Source organism: Ochotona curzoniae, unplaced genomic scaffold (assembly GCF_017591425.1).
Source record: "Ochotona curzoniae isolate NIBS_2020 unplaced genomic scaffold, NIBS_Ocur_1.0 scaffold_1852, whole genome shotgun sequence".
In the NCBI taxonomy this organism is placed as follows: Eukaryota; Metazoa; Chordata; class Mammalia; order Lagomorpha; family Ochotonidae; genus Ochotona; species Ochotona curzoniae.
The window spans coordinates 8,773,292-8,794,015 of NW_024467087.1; the positions used below are offsets into that span (position 1 = coordinate 8,773,292).

Below are 20,724 nucleotides of genomic sequence, written 5' to 3' on the forward strand. Positions count from 1 at the left end.
TGTAGCCTGGGAAAGCAGTGGAGGATGGCCCAAAGCCTAGGGACCCTGCACCTGTGTGGGAGACCCAGAAGAGGCTCCTGGATCCTCGCTTTGAATGAACTTAGCTCTGGCTGTTTTGGCCACTTGGGAGTGAATCATCAGACAGAAAAATTATCTTTCTGTTTCTCTTCCTCTGTGTGTATCTGATTTTCCAGTAATAATAAAATAAATCGTATTAAAAAGTCTAATAAAATCTATTATAATCATTACTTTTATTATTGTCATTATTGAACTGTCCCTATCCTGTCGAATGCCATAACGCTTCAGACAGTTGCAGAAAAGTTTAAAGGTAGGCGCTGCTTAAACATTAGATACTATCAGATGTTTTTGCTACTGTTTTTTATTAGTAATCTACATTACGAAGGTAGAACTAGTCAAACAGTGGTTTGGATTAAAAGAAGTGAAATAATATTGTACTTTTGTGGTGTATTAATTCAAATGAGACATCTAAGCGTCATTTGGCCCATTAATAGTGGGTTATTTCAGAAATCCCTTTGATAGCTTGCGGGCTTACTGGTATACGTTACAACAGTCCTCATTTTAAAATCTTGGGATATTTTCATTCCTAAATGAAAAGTTTATTGTTGCCGTTGAAGCAAGATTACCAGGAAAAAGAGTGTCCACACATGCAGCTAATGTGTAAGGAGCTCCTGGACTCTTGTTTGCATTGGTAACCGCTGGTTTCTACACACATTATCAGGTTGGGGCGAGGAGAGAACACTACAGGTGCAATGGATCACATCAACTCTAGCTTAAGGCAGGGTGAAGAATCCAGCACCCATTGAAGAAACATTCAGTGCACATGCTGGCAGCTTCCCACGCCCTCCGTAATACTCCTCATGGGACACATCTTGTTCTTCTCATCTAGTAGATACAGGATCAGAGTACATATAAATTGCCCAGAGTCATTCAGATAGAAATTGGAAGAGGCAGATTTGAACAGAGCTCTGCAGTGTTCCAAAGGTCATTGCATGAAAATAGGAGGGGAGGCTGAAGTGCCAGGGGACGTTGGAATGGCACCTCTAGAGAGTGGGCCTTGCAGCTATTGTCTACATATTAGTTACTCTGAGTATAAATATGTATTTATGATTCATAAAAAATTACTGATGTGAGCTCTTTTCATTTAATTTTCTCACTTGTGAGGTAGAAGACCTATAAGAAACAGGTCCATGCTGAAATTATTACACAGAGGTATTGGCAAGATTGAATTTGATAATTGTATGAAAATGTCAAGAAAAGTTTATGGAAATTTAAATTAAAAGGGGAGGAGGAGAGACAGAGAAGAAGATTTTCTGTCCCATGGTTCACTCCCCAAGCGGCTGCAACGGCTGGAGCTGAGCCAGTCCAAAGTCAGGAGCCAGGAGCAAGGAGCCAGGAGCCTCCTCCGGGTCTCCCACACGGGTGCAGGGTTCCAAGGCTTTGGGCCGTCCTCGACTGCTTTCCCAGGCCACAAGCAGGGGGCTGGATGGGAAAGTGGATGGCTGGGACATGAACCGGTGCTGTTATGGGATCCCGGCATGTGCAAGGTGAGGATTTTAGCTGCTAGGCTACCATGCCGGGCCCAGAATTCTATTTTGTTTGTTTGTTTGTTTTGTTTTGGTTTTGTGGCCAAAAATATTGTGTTTATATATCATACTTTTTTTAACCTACTTATCCATTGTGAAAAATCTAGGTTGACTTCTTATATTTGCTGTTGTGAATAATACCACCACGGACAGAATGCAGACAGCTCTTTTATATGAGAATTTCATTTGCTTCAGGTATATTCCCAGAAGTGGGATAGCCAAGCCATATGGTGGGCCTATTTTTGGTGTTTGGAGGAACCTACATACTGTTATCCATAATGACAGTGCTAATTTGCATCCCCACCAGCCGTGAGAAAGGTCCCCTTTGATCCACTGTCACTAAAACACAACCAAATATAAATAGAAAGTCCTGGTGTTGCACAGTACAGGGAATGACCATAGCTCACCTGGTACATTATATTCTGTATAAAGAACTAGAGAAGTGTGATAGGCCCCAAACAGAAAGAGAAGAAAACGAAAGCCTAGTTACTTGGCTTGATTGGTTTACACTTTGTATTTGTGTTAAAAACATATTTGTAGCCTAAAAAATGTGAAAGTGTTAAATATTTATGATGTTAAATACTAAATGGATAAAGTACCTATAAAACATGATCTTGGTGCATTTTTTTTTTTACTGTAATACTGGGCCAAGTGTGGTAGCCTAGTGGCTAAAATCCTCGCCTTGCACATGCCAGGATCCCCTATGAGTGCCAGTTGCTGTCCCTGCAGCCCTGCTTCCCATCCAGCTCCCTGCTTGTGCCCTGGGAAAGCAGTCAAGGACGGCCCAAAGCCTTGGAACCCTGCACCTGCGTGGGAGACAGGGAGGAGTCTCCTGGCTCCTAACTTCAGATCAGTTCAGCTCCGGCCATTGCAGCCACTTGGACAGCAAATTACTGGTTGGAATTTCTTCCTCTGTCTGTCCTCTCTATATATTTGATTTTCCAATGAAAATAAATAAATGTCTAAAAAAAATAACAGAAAAATCCATGCAATGTGTTGTTTTCATAAAACAGTCTCTATGAGCTTTTTGAAATTTTTGTTACACTAAAGTAGTGTGTATTTTAAAATTTATAAACATTTATTTGAGAGGCAGAAAAAAGAGACAGAGAAATAACTAGAGAATAATTTTTTATTTACCCTTTTACTCAGCAATAATTTGCAGACATAATATAATACATTTCTAATCATTTGTCCAGAAGAGGCCTTTACACCTTGCCCTATCATACCACTGTTTATGTTTTTGCACTTCATAGCATCTGTTGATTATTCTAGTACATCTAGCACTAATTTCCTACATGTGCAGGATAAAACGGGGAATGTCTGCTTTGAAAGTCTTTGAAGAACCATACTCCTGATCGTTGGGTTACCCTTCTACACAGACAAACCCTACCACACTGAGCACGACTCCCATTTGACACATTAATAATAAGATCTGCAGTTACCTGAAATACTAGAACAGTATTTTCACCCACCTTTAGTTTGATTTTATCTTCAGGAGGCTACCTACCTCACAAGAGCCTTTCATTTGATTTAAGAGGAAAGAATCTCCCCTGTTTCCATGAAAATTATTTGAATCTCTGGAAAACTCAGAGTACCTAAGCTTTGGATTTTCAGCCGGGTGCTTCCGATAGTTACTAAGAAAAATAGAACCAAGTAGGCTTGTTCTGCTAACTGCCAGCACTGCAGAATTCATTCTGTGGCAGATGAAATCAGATCCCATTCTGAAGTTATTACAGAGAAGAGCACTCCTATGAATGACAAAGATCTAAAAAACGGGGCATATTTATCTCTAGTGATCACAAATGTATTCCAGTAACCAACCAAAAGACTTGAGCGTTGATTTTTTAGAAATCATGTCTGATCATCAATTTACCTTTCAATCATGTACATCATTCTTGCCATTAAAAAAAAAACCAATATACAGACTTAATGCCCATGCAAGACAAAGCATGTTTAGGAGTTCACTCCTTACAGTAAACAAAACAAAACAAATGCACTTATATATACTTTTTTCAACAGATTTAAATATTGAGACTCTCTCTTTGGTTTTGAAATATTCCTTGAGGTTCAAACAATCCAAGTGGAACATGTTTTAAATAAAATAAAGTATATCCTCTTTCACCTAAGTGGATCCCTAGACAATTTCCATTTTTCTGGAAGGTTTTGGTTAGTCTACAACAGTGTCTTGAGGCAGTCACGCAGTCATGGAGACATGTGGCATTTTCTTTGTAATGAATCTCAACAAGTTACTTCTGTTTCAAGATATATTTGATGACTAGGTTTAATGCCGAGTAAGTCTTCAGATCATGTAATTTCAATATTATGACAAATAACCCCTTTTGTCCTCATTGTCTTTCTCTGTATGAATCATTCTTCTAGCTGATTTCAGTATTTTTTAAGTAAATTGCTTTGTACAAATTTACAGCCTGAGTAATGCACCAAGTAAAACTGCTTTATAAAAAGGTAGAAAAATCTAGAACAACCCAGTAAAGGAAATCAAATGAACTCTGGGGCGAATAAATGGCTGTATGTGTGTCCTAATTCTGCTTCCAAAAGACCAATGGTTGATCGTTTCCTTCGTATTTTTCTCATTTACTTTTCTGTGAAAAACTAAGGAGAAAAAGCAATACCGTGCTGGCATAATTTGTTGGGTCAACATAAGGTAAATTAAAAAGTCTACGAAATACCTTAGGTATAACAAACGTCCCCAAGAAGTTCCCTTGTAACCATGTGAGGAAAATAGCTCTGTATAGACATTAAAATGCACATTTTTATAGGTGATTGTATGCTTTTACATCATTTTGTGATATGGTATTTCATGAAGCCATTTTAAATATCTCATTTCTTTAGTGCTGCAGCTTGAAACATTGCAGCCATTTCAGCCTATTGAATACAGAAATGAAAAACAAAAGGAGGTAAAATAGTTTTCTCGGAACCAAACTTAAAGAACAGTAAACACAATGTGTAATTCATGTGAAGTCCTAATTTTTAGCAAATTTTATATCCCTCCACGTTAATAGAAATTTGTAGGCAGGCCATTTTTTGTAAATTGATTCTATAGTGAAAAAAGAACCTGGAAAAGAAGAGCATTTATTTTTTTCCCTTGATTTTCTGGGTATAGGTTTTGAGGCGAAATCCCACATTTCATGCTAACAGCACTTCTTTCATAGCTTCTTTCCATCCCATCATCTGATTGGTTCTTTGTATAACACCCCAGTAAGATAAGTAGGACTGATTGGTATTTTTACTCCAATTCGCCATAATAAGACTAAGAAGTTTGTTGAAACTATCAACTATTTACAGACCCAAATACCAGGACTATATACATTTCATGACTAAGTATTGGCTACCAGGTATTTCTTCTTACAGCTTAAATGTTGCTTTCTCTTTACTATTATTTTCTTTCCATTTCTACCTCTTCTCTTATATCCCTATCTTTATTTGTAGTTTTTTTTTTAATTATTTCATTTCATGGCGCTGGTTGAAAATCACCCTGGCTTTGGCCATAGCCATGGGTGAAATTCAGCGCCTAGAGCCACCAGGAGCCTCAGCTCATCTCCCACTGCCTGTGTGGAAAGGTGAGACCCAGGCCCCAACAGCACAAAACAGGAAATGACAAGCAGGTGTAAAAAGAAAACCAAAGAGTGGAAGGCCCAGGGACAAGCTTGAACCTGGGGAAGTAATCTTCCAGCCACCGCCTGGGGGCTGGAAGGCCCTGGGACAAGTAGCGCAACAAGTAGCATCTCATGCCTGGATCGCACGCGGCCGCTACCTTGTGCGCTTCTGGAGCTGGTATTGGGCTGCCAGTGCACCATTTGGCGGTAGGCTCTGCCTGCTGGCCGCCCGGCCAGGGAGCTCTGGCATTTGGTTTCTATGATTGCTGCTTAGAAAGCTCCATGATGAACCCTCAGGGCTTTGGGTACATGAATCAACCCTAAAGATTCCCAATGATGTAAATCTCCCCAGATGGACCTCTACCTAATATGGTCTCAACCCATGTGTTTTTAAAATTGTATAACCAAATATATTTTCAAAACCTTTTACTACTCAGAAATTGGGTGGGAGAGCAAAGAAACCTTCCATCTCCTGTGAACGTATGAGGAAGCCATGTAGTGTAACCTCTCAGGCACATAACAGGTAACTTGTAGACAATAGATTCAAGACAACATTAGTAAAACTACAAAGACATGCAGGGAGAATCAAGAGCGACCCTGATAACCTATTAACAGGAGGTCATGTGCACAGAGTAGTGGGGGACCACAGTGGAGCAGGTGGACAGGAGGAGGCTTGTACCCCAAACCTGGAGTCTCCTGGATCCCCACCAAGGGCTATCAGTACGGGCGCCAAGGACCACATCCCAACTGCCAAAGAGACCACGGGGGACTGGAATGCCTCCAGAGGCCAAGAACTCAGAGGACACCCCCCCCCCCCACTTTGGACCTACCACACAGGATGGAAGAAGCTGAATCCTTCATCATAGGATCCAAGGCCATCGGAACAACAACCAGGAAACCTGAGCGGTCTTCAGAAACAGAAGAACAGTAAACTCCTTTCAGGACTAGGGAGAGGAGCTCTCTGGTTCTTACTTAGCTCCAACTTCGGGTCCCCAACCTCTCTGCAATGACCATGAGGGACGCTCCAGAGCCCCTCCCCCCAACCCACACACACACACACACACACACACACACACTCACAAATTGGAATGGATAGTCAGAGAACAACAAGGAAGGCTTGGTCAGCATGGATTCACACACACCTTACTAGGTAGGACACGGGGATTAAGTACTCCTCACCAAGGTATGGAAGATTTCTCTGCACACCCTTCCTAAAACTGTTTCACACCTCAATTGTTGAAATGTCATTGAAATAGTCACATAAAGTTGTTAAGACCATGCATCCAATTTTGACAAATTGGTTGCTCAATACTTTGTCAATTTATCCCTTAACGTAATATATTGTTGCTGATGTTATGTTGGGGCTTTTAATTGACCGGGATTCTACTCTGTTGGCTCTGCCTTCGGACCAGGGAGGGTCTCCCCAAGAAGCCGCTGAACTTGACCGGACAATGAGATGCTGGACTCTATGCTTGGTGTATGCTTGCAATGAAGGAATCTCAACTAAACCTGAACTGTGGTTGCACAACGGGGGTGGGAGGAGCCCGCCATGGGGGGAGGGTTGGGAGAAGGGTGGGGGGAATCCCAGTGCCTATAGAACTGTGTCACATAATACAATGTAATTAAAAATATATATATAATTTTTAAAAAGCAAGAAAAAATTATTTCATTTTGTGACACATTGTGACTCAGTTTCATGGGCTCTGGGATTCCCCCAGCCCCTCCCCATGCCCTCCCCCCATGGTGGATTCCGCCACCTTGTTGCAGTCTTACAGTTCAAATCCAGCCATAATTTCTTCATTACAAGCGTGCACACTTTCCTCTCTTTATCAGTTCTATTGTCTTCCAAGGTAGTTCACAGTTTAATTCTTACTTATCAGTATCTGCTATAAAATGCTCTCAATTCCATTTAAATAATGAGTTCTACGTTTCACCCATTTGTTTAAGGGACTTTCAAGGTCCCTTCATATGACCTGCAATTTTTCATTTATTCCATTCTTATTTTGTCACGTACTACAGTCCAAGCCTTGTTCTAGGACCTACCCTCAAGTACCTCATAGTCCAAGGGATATCTGAGTGAACAAACTATACTCTCTTTAACCATGACCTAATTTTTCTTAGCTAAAGTGCAGTGGGTAATAATGATTCCCGCTTTTCCAAGTTTCCCCTTTCCCATGCTTTGATCTCAATAATAATGAAGTTCTTTCATATCAAGTATACTCTGGGAAAAAACATCAAAGCCTTGAATATAATAATCAATCCTGGATTTTGAAATCACTGATGGAGGAGAAGCCTATACTGAGTGTAGGTAGTTGCATTGTTACCCCCATGGGTATCATTTGTTTTAATATTCCTTTTTAAAAATTGTACTAGAGTTAAAAATTTAATTCTAATTTGCATATTATATGTCCTTAGGTTGGGGAATAATTAATGCACATAAGTCAGACCTGCTTAGATAAACTGCTAACTTTAAATCTAGAAAATTATCATTAAACCATAGCTTAGAATTAGAAGAGCGATCCTGGCTATTGGCAGTAATTTTTCAATTAGCTAGATAATCAGACCACTGACAATCTGGTGCGAAGAGGAAGCCGTAGGTTTCAAGGTTCATGATCAAATGCTTTTTAAATGTTTACTCAGGGGCCAGACATTTTTATGCAACAGTTAAAGCTCAGTTTGGGACGATCACTTTCCATCCCTGAGTGCTTGGCTTCCAATTCTGGCTCAATGTTTCATTTCAGCTTCCTACTAACCTACACTCTGGGAAATAATTACTTGGCTCAAGTTGTTGGGTCCTCCCTTGATTCAGTTCTAAACTCCTGCCTTTGCCCTGGCCAAACCCAGGCTGTTGTAGGCATTTGGGAAATGAACTAGCAGATGAAAAAGCTTTCTTTCTCTCTCTGCCTTTAAAATTAATAAATAAATTTTCAAGTGTCCATATTTCATCTATACACTGTTTCTGTTTGTGTCATGTGATTCCTGATTAAAAAATGTTACATGTGAATTAGACAAAATATACTGAGAAACTATCCTGTACCAAAATGTGTGCACTTTGCATAGCATTTCTGTACTTGAAAGATTAAACTTGATGTGCAATGATATTAGGATTTATTTCCCACATTACAAACTCCATGTAACCATTTTATATATGGACAATGTTAGTATACTCTGTCGGCCTCTCTGCTTCCAGGGTAATCAGTACAGTCAATCTGTCTGGATTTAAGGGGATTACTGTAGTTCACTTAAAAATATTTATTTTGTGAGGAGTGTGCTAAAAGGAAACATTTCCATGGTAATCCTCAAAGCTTTCTATCCTACTAAAATAGGGACTCACATGAAACACTGCCAACCTGTCAGAGGTACCAGAGCTGAAAAATCTAAGTAGAGGAAAAATATGTTATTAAGGCCTCGATTTGTCGACATACTTCTTTATTCAGGAAAACATCTAATCTTGGTGTCATTGATAAAGTATTAATATATCTTTAAGATAACAAATAATAAACAGTTCTATGCTAGCTCTAAACTTCTTGGTTATGGCTACTAATAACATGCCGTAGCAATGGTAAACATCTGTGGCTTTAAGAATATTCTATATGTTCTATTATGGTAATTATGACGTTTTCATATATTTTCTCCTTCACAGTGATATTTTAGCTTCTGAAGAGTTTATTTCCCCTAAATAATGCAACACACTTGTACTTTAAATATCAAATAAGGCAGCATTCATGCAAAACACAAAAAACCCAGATATATAGATAACAATGTATATATATGTATATATATATATTCTCATTATAGTATGAATCTCTACTCCCAAGCATAAGCAAGACTCTCAATTAAACTGTTAAATATACCTTGGAATGGGATACCAGATGTTCCAACATTGGCAATACCTACAATGTCATGACATGTTCAAATAGCAGAATATTGTACTTGTGACTGTTGCTGAGGATTGTACTGTTATAATAATATGGGGAGGAATGGTGAGAGAGTGTGAATGTGGAGGAAAGAAGGGGAGGTGGAGAGCGCAATCCCTATACCTACTAATTATTATGGAAAATAATAACAACAATAGGAATATTTTTAAAATATCTAAATATGTCCTCATTCCTTTCCAAAAATTTGAGTGAAGTAACTCATTAATGTGGATCCTATAGATAAAGATTTCAGCATTCACTAAGAAGAAACAAACCTTGGTCTTTACCAGGAGCAGAAATGGTTGTACTGACGAAAGTTTTGGAGACAAATGGATTTTTAGCAAATTATAAAGATGTTTGGGAGAAGTGTTTAACTTAGTAATTTGACAACCACTTGGGATGCCAGCATCCCATATCTCAGGACATGATTCAAAGCTGCTGATATAGTCCAATTCTGATCTGAATTCCTTCTTAGTGCACACGAAGAGGCCACAGCTGCTGCTGAAAGAGTGGAGTCCCTGCCACTCATGTGGGAGATTAGGATTGAGATCTGGGCTCTGGGCTTCTGCCTGAGCTTTCATCCTGGCTATGGCAGGCGTTTAAGGAGTGATTCAATGGAATAGATCTATCCCTATTAAAGCCTCTGGCCTCTTCAAATAAACCAAAATATTTTTAAGTAGAGACATAATTTCTCTGAAAAACATAAATATGCAAGAAACAAATTGCTTTTAGGAAAAATTAGTGCATAAATACCAAATTTATGATATAATAAACTTTTTCTTTGTACTCATGCCAAGTAACTTCTTAGTGATCATGCAGAAAACAGATAACATTTTAACTCGTTTGTTCATTCATTCATCCATCACAATAGCAAGTATTAATCTCGTTCCTATGAAATCTGATGGACAGTGTTTACTGTCTTCATTTAGTGTCATGTTTGTCAAGACTGCTATTATACCTTCTTCTAGAGTGCTGGTGACCATCTCCAAATCAACCACATTAGGTTAGTTCCTTGGTATATATGTACCTGGCCTGATCTGGGTCAATTCTAATACCTATTATTTATGTGAGCCACTACGGAGACATGGAGAAGTGCAACTGTACCTGTGTCCCTTTTTTGTTCCCGTTTGTGTTGAATGTGATGTTCTCATTTTTCTGTCTCTATGTCTGCACATTCTAGTACTAGATGACATGGCAGTGTTTCATACACAGAAAAGCAGAACACTCCTTTCATTGCATCAACATTTTTTTCCTCATTTTCCTCCCTCTCTATTGAGCTTTTGAGTCCAAATTTATTGAAGATAACTAAGAAATTGCCAGGATGTGACAGCATACATTTCATTAAGTCCTTCCTTGTGATTTTCTAATCATCAACACCAAGATTTTTCTTCCCCCGATGTTATACGTGTCTTGTTATTCTTAACAGATCTTAAGTGATGCACATAATATTACTCCACACAAAGGACATCTCGTTATATATACAGCTCATTTAAATATATGGTATTAAGAAAATCTCCTGAAAATATTTTGCTAGCTGATACTTATGTGTTCTAGAACTTACAGTATTTAAGTCTGACTATCTAAAATACAGATTCTAGAAGTAAAGACTGAGTGTCTGGCTATATACTAGGTAATATGACCTTTTTGAGAGGGCATGTGGTTTCAGAAATAAGGAAGATAAGTTTCTTGCCATCTGGAGCTAATGATGCATGTTCATGAGTCACAGGGCCAGGCTAGATGTAGGTGGAGATAAATTTTATGGAAACGTACATAATGTTGTAATTCATTTTTTTTTAAAGATCATGTATGATTCCAGAAACAGTCTAACTTCAGCTGGGCCTTGAGAGATGAGATCATGGATAGAAAAATAGAGGGGTGGTATTCTGTTTTTTATTAATTTATGTACTTATTTATTTGAAAATCAGTGCAGAGTGAGAGAGAGAGAGAGAACTTGCAGTTACTGGCTTCCTCCTCAAATAGCCAAAACAGCCAGTTCTGGACCAGGCTGAAACCAGAATCAAACAAGCCATCTTGGTTCCCTCCTTTGAGCGGTAGGGACCCAAATACCTTAGCCATTATCCACTGCCTTCCTCGGTACATTAGTAGGAAGCTGGATAGGAAGCAGAGCAGTTGGGCCTGGAAATGGCGCTTCTATGTGGAGTGCCAGCATTGCAAAACAGCAGCCTAAGCCACTCTGCCACAACACTGGTCCCAAGTGATGGTGTGTATTCTAAACAAAAATAATGAATATTCTAAGATACACATGATTCTGTGATGGAGGATAACTCTGGAAGGCAAGTTATTGCATTGTGAAGAAAAGTTTTTTTAAAGATTTGTTTTTATTTTTTATTGCAAAATCAGGTACCGACAGGAGGAGAGACAGGAAGATCTTCCATCTGTTGATTCACTCCACAACAGGCTGCAACAGCAGGAGCTGAGCTGATGAAAAGCCAGGAGCCCAGGAACTTCTGGGTTTCCCACACAGGTGCAGGGTCCCAAGGCATTGGGCCATCCTCCACTGCTTTCCCAGGCCACAAGCAGGGAGCTGGATGGGAAGTGGAGCTGCTGGGATTAGAACTGGCGCCCATATGGAATCCCAGCACATGCAAGGAGAGGATTTCAGCCACTAGGCTACCACACTGGGCCCTGAATTATAAAGAATTTTTAAAGTTACATCATTTGCTTTAGGAAGATAAACCTTCCAGGAGAGGAGAGACCAGTCAGGGGTTGGTATAACAGTTCAGTGAAGAAATAATAAGGACATGAACTAAAGCAGGAACAATAGGAATGAACAGCAACTCATTACCAGGTCTGGAGAGCAATTAAATGAAGCTCAGATTCTCTGAAATGCTAAGTTTGAGCAACTTTCAGGATGGTGAATTTCAGTTACTAAGACAGAAAACATAGGATTTGGAAGTTAAATAATGCATGAGTGTACTTCAAGTATAGTTTTGCTTTACTTTCTGTGCTAAATTCCTACTAGTCCTTTAAAATTCAAGTAAATTGACATCAATGAAGCCCTCCCCACTCCTCCAGTAAGTTGAATGTGGCTTCCTTTGCTCTCATATGACACTTCCTTTCTATGTCTGCTTTTGTATATATAGTACCATTCCTAGTTTCTAGTCTTTGGGATTCTTTACTGACTCCTGAGAACACATGGAAAGCTATATGAAGTTATTTATTATTTACCAATGAGTCTTGACACCACCCAAGCACATGCATAGTATATCATTGAAAAATGGATGGATGATGCTATCACTAATATGATGTCAAATGCAGTCCTGTTGGGGTGCCAGCAACAGAACACACAATGATTGTCATCTCATTATAAACAGCAATCAATCATACAGGTTTATGTGGCCATCAGTATTACCTGCATTGATAATCTATTGCATTCACTGGATTTGATTGGTTTATGACTGTTTATGAAAGTTAAATCTCTCCAAGAATGAAAATTTTATTTTCTCAGTTGCTATTTAATTCCCAAAGAACTCCAGCAACATACTGTGCCCTTGTTCTCATCACTGGTGGAAATCTGAAGACATGTATCCAATTTCTTTGTAGACAAACCTTGACTGCCTTTGTTGAGAACTCCTACAAGATGAGTTTTCACAGTCAATAAGTAGAATATGTTGTTTTTTTTGTGTGTGTGATGGTAGCCTTAGAAGTATACTTCTTCTTGAGTAGCTAGAATTTGTGCAAATCCTGAGGCTCTAGTGGGCATGCATATAAGCTGAAGGAGCCCCCAAAGATTCTCTTCCCAATCCATAAACTCTGAAGAGCAGATGAGGGGAGCCAGATTACCATGTAAAGCAGAGGTTGTGTATTTCAAGAAAAAAAAAAAGTTGCTTGAGTAGTTCATTTTTAGATAAAAGCTGTTTTGCCAGAAGAATGTGTTCCTCTTGATTGAAGAAACTCTGAAAGGCACTTTAGGCACTGTTACACAGCTAGTGCATGGTACTTAGTACAAAAATAGAGGAAGATGGGCCATCAAAATCTTACTTAGAAAATCTGGAGTCAACAAAAGTTGGCAATATTGCTACAAGGTGTATGTGTATAAAATTAACAATTACCTTCTATAAATCTCAGAAATTAGCAAAATCTAAGGGATTCACTGGAGCCTCCTCTATCCCATATAGCTCAGTTCACATTTTCTCATTGTTGTTCTCTCCAAGTTGACTCTTTGCTTCTCTGTGATTCAATTAAAGATTTTCTCTTCACTCCATTTGGCTTATAGATGATGATGATGATGATGATGTGTGTGTGTTTGTTTACCAGATGTTTATTGGTCTAGGAACACTTTATTTGAATGGTGTACTTCAATGAAATCATAGCTAAGTATATGGAAGAAAATAATATTCCAGGGTTCATGTCCTCTGGGCTACCCTCCCTCGTATGCTTGTAGAATCAATGTAAATTTCTTGCTTCTATATTGGTTGTTTATATTTGTTACTTTAAGTCTATGCTAGGGTGATGGAGAGATTTTATAAGTCAAAATTCAATGGTGTGAATAAAGTCAATTCAATAATTTACCTTGGAGTAACAGGTAGCTTTTCTTTGTCGTATCTTTTTAGAAATGTAAGCAGCCAGCATTATAACACGAAAGTCTTGGGCAATTGGTAATGATAGTGCATAATATTTCAAGAATCCATGAAATTTAAGTGCAAAGGCCAAATATTTGTTTTGTAATAAAGATGGTAAAGCTAGCTATGACAGGATTACATTCATCTTTTCAATCCTTGGCTCTTGCATTTGTCTGAAGTCTTATATTTCCATGGCTTCTAATTTTCACATTACTTATTATGGAGAGAGCTAATCATTGTCCAGTAGTAGTTTCACTTAGGGTTCTTACTAAGACATGTAAAATGTTAAATTTAGTGTGTTGGTTTCCACTGATGATGGTTTATTCTGTTAAAAATAGAGGATTTGTCAAACAAGCTTAGCATAGTTTGCCCTGAACTTCTGAAAGGCAATCACAGAGAAATCCATAGCTGTAAACACTGAGCTTCTGTTTATTTGCTTTTGTTACAGGAGCATTTCACACCTGAATGCAAATTCAAAGAATCAGTGTTTGAAAATTATTATGTGACATACTCTTCGATGATATACCGTCAGCAGCAGTCTGGCCGAGGGTGGTATCTGGGTCTGAACAAAGAAGGAGAGATCATGAAAGGCAACCATGTGAAGAAGAACAAACCTGCAGCCCATTTTCTGCCCAAACCACTGAAAGGTAAGCTTGATATTATGGGGGCCATGGATGATGTTAGTTACAGTGCTAATTCAAATGAACCTCTCTTTCTGCTTTTGGGAGTAGAATATAATTCTTCTACTTACAAGCATTTATACAAAAGATTATCAGCATTTAACAACATTAAAACTATTGAAGTAGTGATGTGAAAGTCGTAAAATATTAAGGCATTGGCAATAGCATTGCTCTCCTGATTTTATTTTTTTCCTGGAAGCTGCTGAGCCACTGACCTAGTTCAGCCTGAACTCTAGATTATTGTAACTTCCATGTTTGAACATGATTTCAAAAGTTTCTTGGGTCCTGTATATATGTACAACACTTTTTTTCTAATAATTTTCTGTCATTTTGTTTTCCATTCTTTATCATATTAATATCAAATTAAAAATGATATAAATACTCTGTGGAAGATAGAATATTAGAAATTATGAGACATACTATGAGACGTAATACATCCATTACAGAAAATGCAAACAAAGCAGAGGAAGAGCTGCAAGAGATTAGCAGCCTAGGTTCAAATAGGATTTTAAAGCAGACACATGGTTCAACTTAACGTATCACTGTTCCACAGCATGTTTTCTGGGGCTAGACTCTCTGGATTTGAGTGCCAGCTTCACCCCTTACTAACCAGATGGTCTTGAACAGCCTAACTGAAATCTAAATGAGCCTAATGCTCCTCCGTAAAATATGTATAAAGTGTCTTACTTGCATCATGGAATTCTTACATTGACTACATTAGATAATGAAAGTGAAGAATGTAGACCACTGCTTAACTTATAATAAGTATTCTGTAATTATGAGTTGTAGTGTAATTTAAGCATAATAATAATTTTATCATTTATTACACCAAGAATAACTCCAATGTTCAAATGCATGGAGAGTTCATGTTAGAGAATGATGGAAATCATGTGTTATGAAAAAATGTCTTAAATATTAACATTTGGCTTACACAACATGGTGTAGATCATAGTTAAAATTTTAACAGTTTTGTTAACTACATTCTCATTAATCCTATTGTATATAACCACAAATACTAGAAGTGAAGCATTAAAATTCTTTCCACACTGCTATTCTAAAGCTGTATTTCCCTTAAATCTGATCCAGCCCACTTTTTATAGAGTCCTTGAAAGTTTTTGTTTTGTTTTGTGTTTGTTTTGTTTTGTTTTTAAATTTGGTTTCAGACATCAGAAGAAAAGTTGAAGTTCAACCTTTCATTTGTTCTCTTTCAACTCACCTTGAATCAACAAATAAAATATTATATATATATAAATATATTATTTCCCATGTATGACATAATATTTTGAAATATATACACACATTGTAGAATGATTATACTTGACTAATCATTTTTACTTCATATTCTCATTTTTGTTCTGAGCACACATCTGATCTATTAGCACTTTTGAAGCATACAATCTATTGGCATGCCCATTCAGTGACCTTTCACACCGTCTCTATGTGCTTTTCAGTGGCCATGTACAAGGAGCCGTCACTGCATGATCTCACGGAGTTCTCCCGATCCGGAAGTGGGACCCCAACCAAGAGCAGAAGTGTCTCCGGCGTGCTGAACGGAGGCAAATCCATGAGCCACAATGAATCAACGTAGCCAGTGAGGGCGGGACAAGGGCTCTATAACAGAACCTTACCTCCAGGTGCTGTTGGATTCTTCTAGCAGTCCTTCACCCAAAAGTTCAAATATTTCAGTGACGTTTACCAAACAGGCAGAGTTCACTATTCTCTCTGTCACTAGACATTCTCATTCATATTAAAGCCCCATAATTTAGAGTGAGCTTGTGCAAAAGAATGCCAAGCATGATCATTGAACTAAATCTGGGAGAAGGACTGCCCAATTTTCTCATGATCTCACCTAAAGCTTGGGGATGGCAAACCAAAAATATTTTACAGCACTGTTGCTGGTCAAAATTTACTCTCCAAGCAAGAATATTTAAAGACCACATTTGTTTCTCACAAACAAATCCAACAAAATAACACAAAATTAACTGCTCAACTGTTTTGTAGGGGTAAACATAATTATGTGAATCGTGTTGTTTTCTTGGCTTAATGTTTTCTATCTACGCTTGATTCAAACGTACTCTTTATTTGGAATAGTGCACCTTTTTCATTTCTGAAGTTCAGTGGTTTCATTGACTCCATGTCATTTAATCCACACCAACCAAATTCAGGGTTGAATTTGAATTGGCATCTCAGGCTCAAGGTAACAGTGTGTTTGTGATTTTACCAATTTTTTTTTCTTTTTAGATTTGTAGTATCCTGGTCAAGTTCCTGTGCTGTATTTTGTGCGTAGAAATTGAGTTGTATTGTCAACTCCAGTCAGTAAAAATATCTTAAAGATGATTATCCTCAAGTGTAGATTTCTCTTAATTCCATTTGTGTATCATGTTAAACTATTGTTGTGGCTTCTTGTGTAAAGGCAGGAACTATGGAACTGTGATGTTGTCTTTTGTGTTGTTATAATAAGAAATGTCTTATGTGTATATGTATGAGTCCCTCCTGTCACTGTATTTGGCACGTGAATATTGTGTACAAGGAAATGTTAAGACTGGTTAACCCTAAATAACATATATTATACTTGCTACTGGAAAAGTGTTTAAGACTTAGCTAGGTTTCCATTTAGATCTTCATATCTGTTGCATGGAAGAAAGTTGGAATCTTGGCATAGAGTTGCATGATATGTAAGATTTTGTGCATTAATAATTGTTAAAAATCTGTGTTCCAAAGTGGACATAGCATGTGCAGGCAGTTCTCTGTCCTGTGCACTAAAAGTTTAAAAAAGTTGTTTAATATTTGTTGTTGTATACCCAAATACGCACTGAATAAACTCTTTATATTCATTCAAACTCTTTATATTCTTTCAACATGTAGTTATGTCCATTTTATGCCATACTCTATAGCAGAAATTGACATTGCATACTGAGTTATGTAGACTGGGTTATTGCCCTCATAAAACTATAGCTTAGAGATTCAAATTGATGTCAAAAATATTTAAATTATTTTTATTGTTCGAGTTGTTGAATTTCAGTGGGGTGGAGAGAGATTCTCACTCCAGTTTGGTGACTGAATTGTTTAAATGATATCTAGCATACTCACTAGGCCATTTACTCTCACTGTTGCTTCTTTCTTTCTGTGGAGGTAATACACAGGACTAAGTCAGTCCTGAATTGAAGGTCAGTGTAAACACCTCTTAATGTTGTTGCCTTTTTCCTGTTTTCCAAGAGTTCTCATTGCCTGTCATTAGATGCTTTAGGGATATGTGGTAGAACAGTTTAAAATATGCCTGACTGGATCTTCTCAATAGTGGAGGCAAAATCAGCTTACTGGAACCCCAAGCATCATGCTTTTGCAAGGATGTGAAACTCCGCATTCATTCCTAAAATGCTGAGGCCAGCCTGTCCAGCCCAGTCACCCAGTGTTTTCATATCAAGCTTTCACCATTTCTTTCTTTTTTTAAAAAGATTTATTTATTAATTATTATTATTATTATTTTAATTGGAAAGGCGGATATACAGAGAGGAAAGACAGAGAGGAAGATCTTCCGTCCGATGATTCACTCCCCAAGTGAGCGCAATGGCCGATACTATGCCAGTCCAAAGCCAGGAGCCTCTTCCGGGTCTCCCATGCGGGTGCAGGGTCCCAAAGCTTCCGGCCGTCCTCCACTGCTCTGCCGGGCCACAAGCAGGGAGCTGGATGGGAAGCGGGGCTGCTGGGATAGAACTGGCGCCCATATGGGATCCCAGGCGTGCAAGGCGAGGACCTTAACCACTTGCACCACTGCGCCGGGCCCCACCATTTTTTTCTGAGCTCTAAAACACACCTGCATGAGCTGAAAGTGCCTACCTACCTTAGACAGGGAACCCTTGGTCTTCTGCTTTAAGCACCAGTTGACTCTTCTTTTAGTTTATTCACCACTTGAATTCTCACTGATTTTCTTTCTTTCTTCCTTTTTTTGTAGGAAATAAAAACATAAAATGCATTTGTCTCCCTCTTTCTCCAGTAAGTTTTGGTTGTTATCATGTCTATTGCTAGTCCTATGGTTTCCTTATCCAGGGATAGTGTACAACAGGTAATAATAAACCAATATGCACTTGGTGTTTTAGGAAAGATTGGTGGAAATAGGAACAAATCAACACCCAGGGGGAATCCTTTACTTCCAGCATTCTTCTTGAGATGCCTTGTGTAGTTTTTACCAGGAGGTGATATTAAGCAAATCAGTAAGTAAATGACCCTCAAAGAGCCTTTCTACAAGTAATGGTACTGACACATTCACTTCATTGCACACACTTTCTCTAGCATTTCCCATGGCAGAAAGCATTAGTCTTGCTGCATCCTTGTTAAAAGATTCTATACACAAGTAATTTTGGAAAACACTGTTGCTTCTCAGAGCTTAGCGCACATCAGAGTTGCCTGAAGGTTTAGAGGACTCTGATTACTGTACCCCACCTCTTGAGTTTCTGCAAGGGTTGGTTTGAGCAGTGGCCAAGACACTGCATTTCTAATATGCTCCAAAGTGATATAGTGTGGAATCACACTTTCAAAACTACTGGCACAGGCTAGTCCCTCCTGTGGCATTTGAAATGTCCTGTGCACTGATACATTAAGTCTGAAAATCCCATTGATAAGAAAGTCTGCTTAAATTTTGGAATTGATGAGATAAATAAATTGATTTGGCAACTCAAACATATTCTCACACATCTATTCATAGTGTAGTGAGATAATATGGATGGCCCATTAGTACTTTGTGTGTACCTAAATAAACTGGGTTATTATTTGTATGGATCCTGATGGTTTTAGGCTTAGCACGGAATATGAATGAGCCTCAAAACCACTTTTTGATGACATAGCACTTGGTCTCATAGTGTCACCAATATATGTGATGATATACTGACCATTATGCTGTATTTGGGCTCAAGAAGAATATGTGTAAGGAAATAACTGCTTTCTTGAAGCCGTTTGATACAAAACAGTCTTCATTTGTTCCCGAGTTTTGTTTGCACATGGAAAGAGCAAGTGTTCATTACCAAGCAATCTTTACAGGATCAAGATAGGAAGTGATCTGTGAAATAAATTTCATCCATTTGTGATCCAGCCTTATTCAGTTGAAATGTCATGCATGGGTTAAATTGGAAATGTATCTTCCTGGCAAACCATTAGGGCATGTCTATATTTCTATGTTTATTAACACTTGATGATGAGGTCAGATTTTTTGACATTATAATTCTCAGAATTCTTTCAACTTCGATGAAAAGCCACTTCCATGTATTAGCAATTGATAACAGTAGAGCAAGATATATCCACAGCTATGGAATTGATAAAATAGTTGAATATTCCCAATTACAATAACGATCAGTAAACTGTAGCTGGGGCAGGCCACTGGTATCCCAAATTACTACAATGACAGTTCCTCTTACCTTTCATTACTGTTGCCACAAAGATGTGGTTCAATGGGTTTACTTGATGCATTTAGCTATCCTGGTATGAAAATGCTTGGCTAGCATGTAAACTTATTCTCTCACTTCAGGTATGCCTTTTCACCCAATGATTGAAAGAGCTATATTATGCTTCTAGTTCAAGGTTGGTTGAAATTTGTTGCCCAGAAAAACCATGTATGACTAATAAATCAGCCCTTTGCTAGTGTCATGTGAGTACAAGTGTCTATATTTTTCATCACATATTTCCTATTAAAGCCGAGAAATATATGGCATCATTTTCAGGACGCTGCAGTTTCTATATGTGCATTCTTGAAGAGGTTTGTAATATCTGAAATTCTATCATGCAGAAAGTCCTTCTAGAATGTAGAATGTAAAAGATTTTCAGTTTTAAATTTGGCAACTAAATGACCACACAGCATTCCATTTTCTCTGTTTGTGTTATTATTTCATTGTTCCTCGCTAACTCTCTTACATATTTACATATTCTTCACACACACACACACACACACACACATATGTGCACATGCATTCATGTCTCCAAAAAGATTCAGTGATGCTCTCTGGTAGACTGGGAGGATGATCATATATCTGTTTTAGAGACTGGTTGAGCCGAGTTATAAATGCAGAGCTACCTGGCTTTTGAAGCCATCCTGTCAGCTATAACACATTGTTTTCCACTAAAATGTATTGCCCAGGACTGTCCCATGGCATGTGGGCATATCTGTGTGTTTCATACTCTAAATAATTATTTGCACTTTTAATGCTGTATAAAATTAACACACCAAAAAAAAAAAAAAGAAAGAAATGTGGTTGTGGTTAAGTAAAAATCTCACCTTTGAGTCAATCACTCAGCTTGTAGGTGCCGTGGGCACTTATTCCATTATGAGCTGTCAGTGC

General features: G+C 38.3%; 1 protein-coding gene and 1 non-coding gene across 5 annotated transcripts in view; both read left to right on the forward strand.

The window, feature by feature from the left end:
* Positions 1-17,238, forward strand: part of FGF13 (fibroblast growth factor 13) — a 492,935-nt gene extending 475,697 nt beyond the window's left edge. For all 4 annotated transcript variants that reach the window (XM_040999498.1, XM_040999500.1, XM_040999501.1 and 1 more), the window contains 2 exons: positions 14,167-14,365; positions 15,850-17,238. In XM_040999498.1, coding sequence (XP_040855432.1) covers positions 14,167-14,365; positions 15,850-15,986 — 336 coding nt within the window. In that variant the 3' untranslated portion in view covers positions 15,987-17,238. The remainder of the gene's footprint in view (positions 1-14,166; positions 14,366-15,849) is intronic.
* On the forward strand, positions 5,081-5,205 carry LOC121169593. Its single transcript, XR_005885889.1, has one exon. It is a non-coding gene; the product is annotated as a small nucleolar RNA ACA64 (small nucleolar RNA).
* Positions 17,239-20,724: the final 3,486 nt, after the last annotated feature.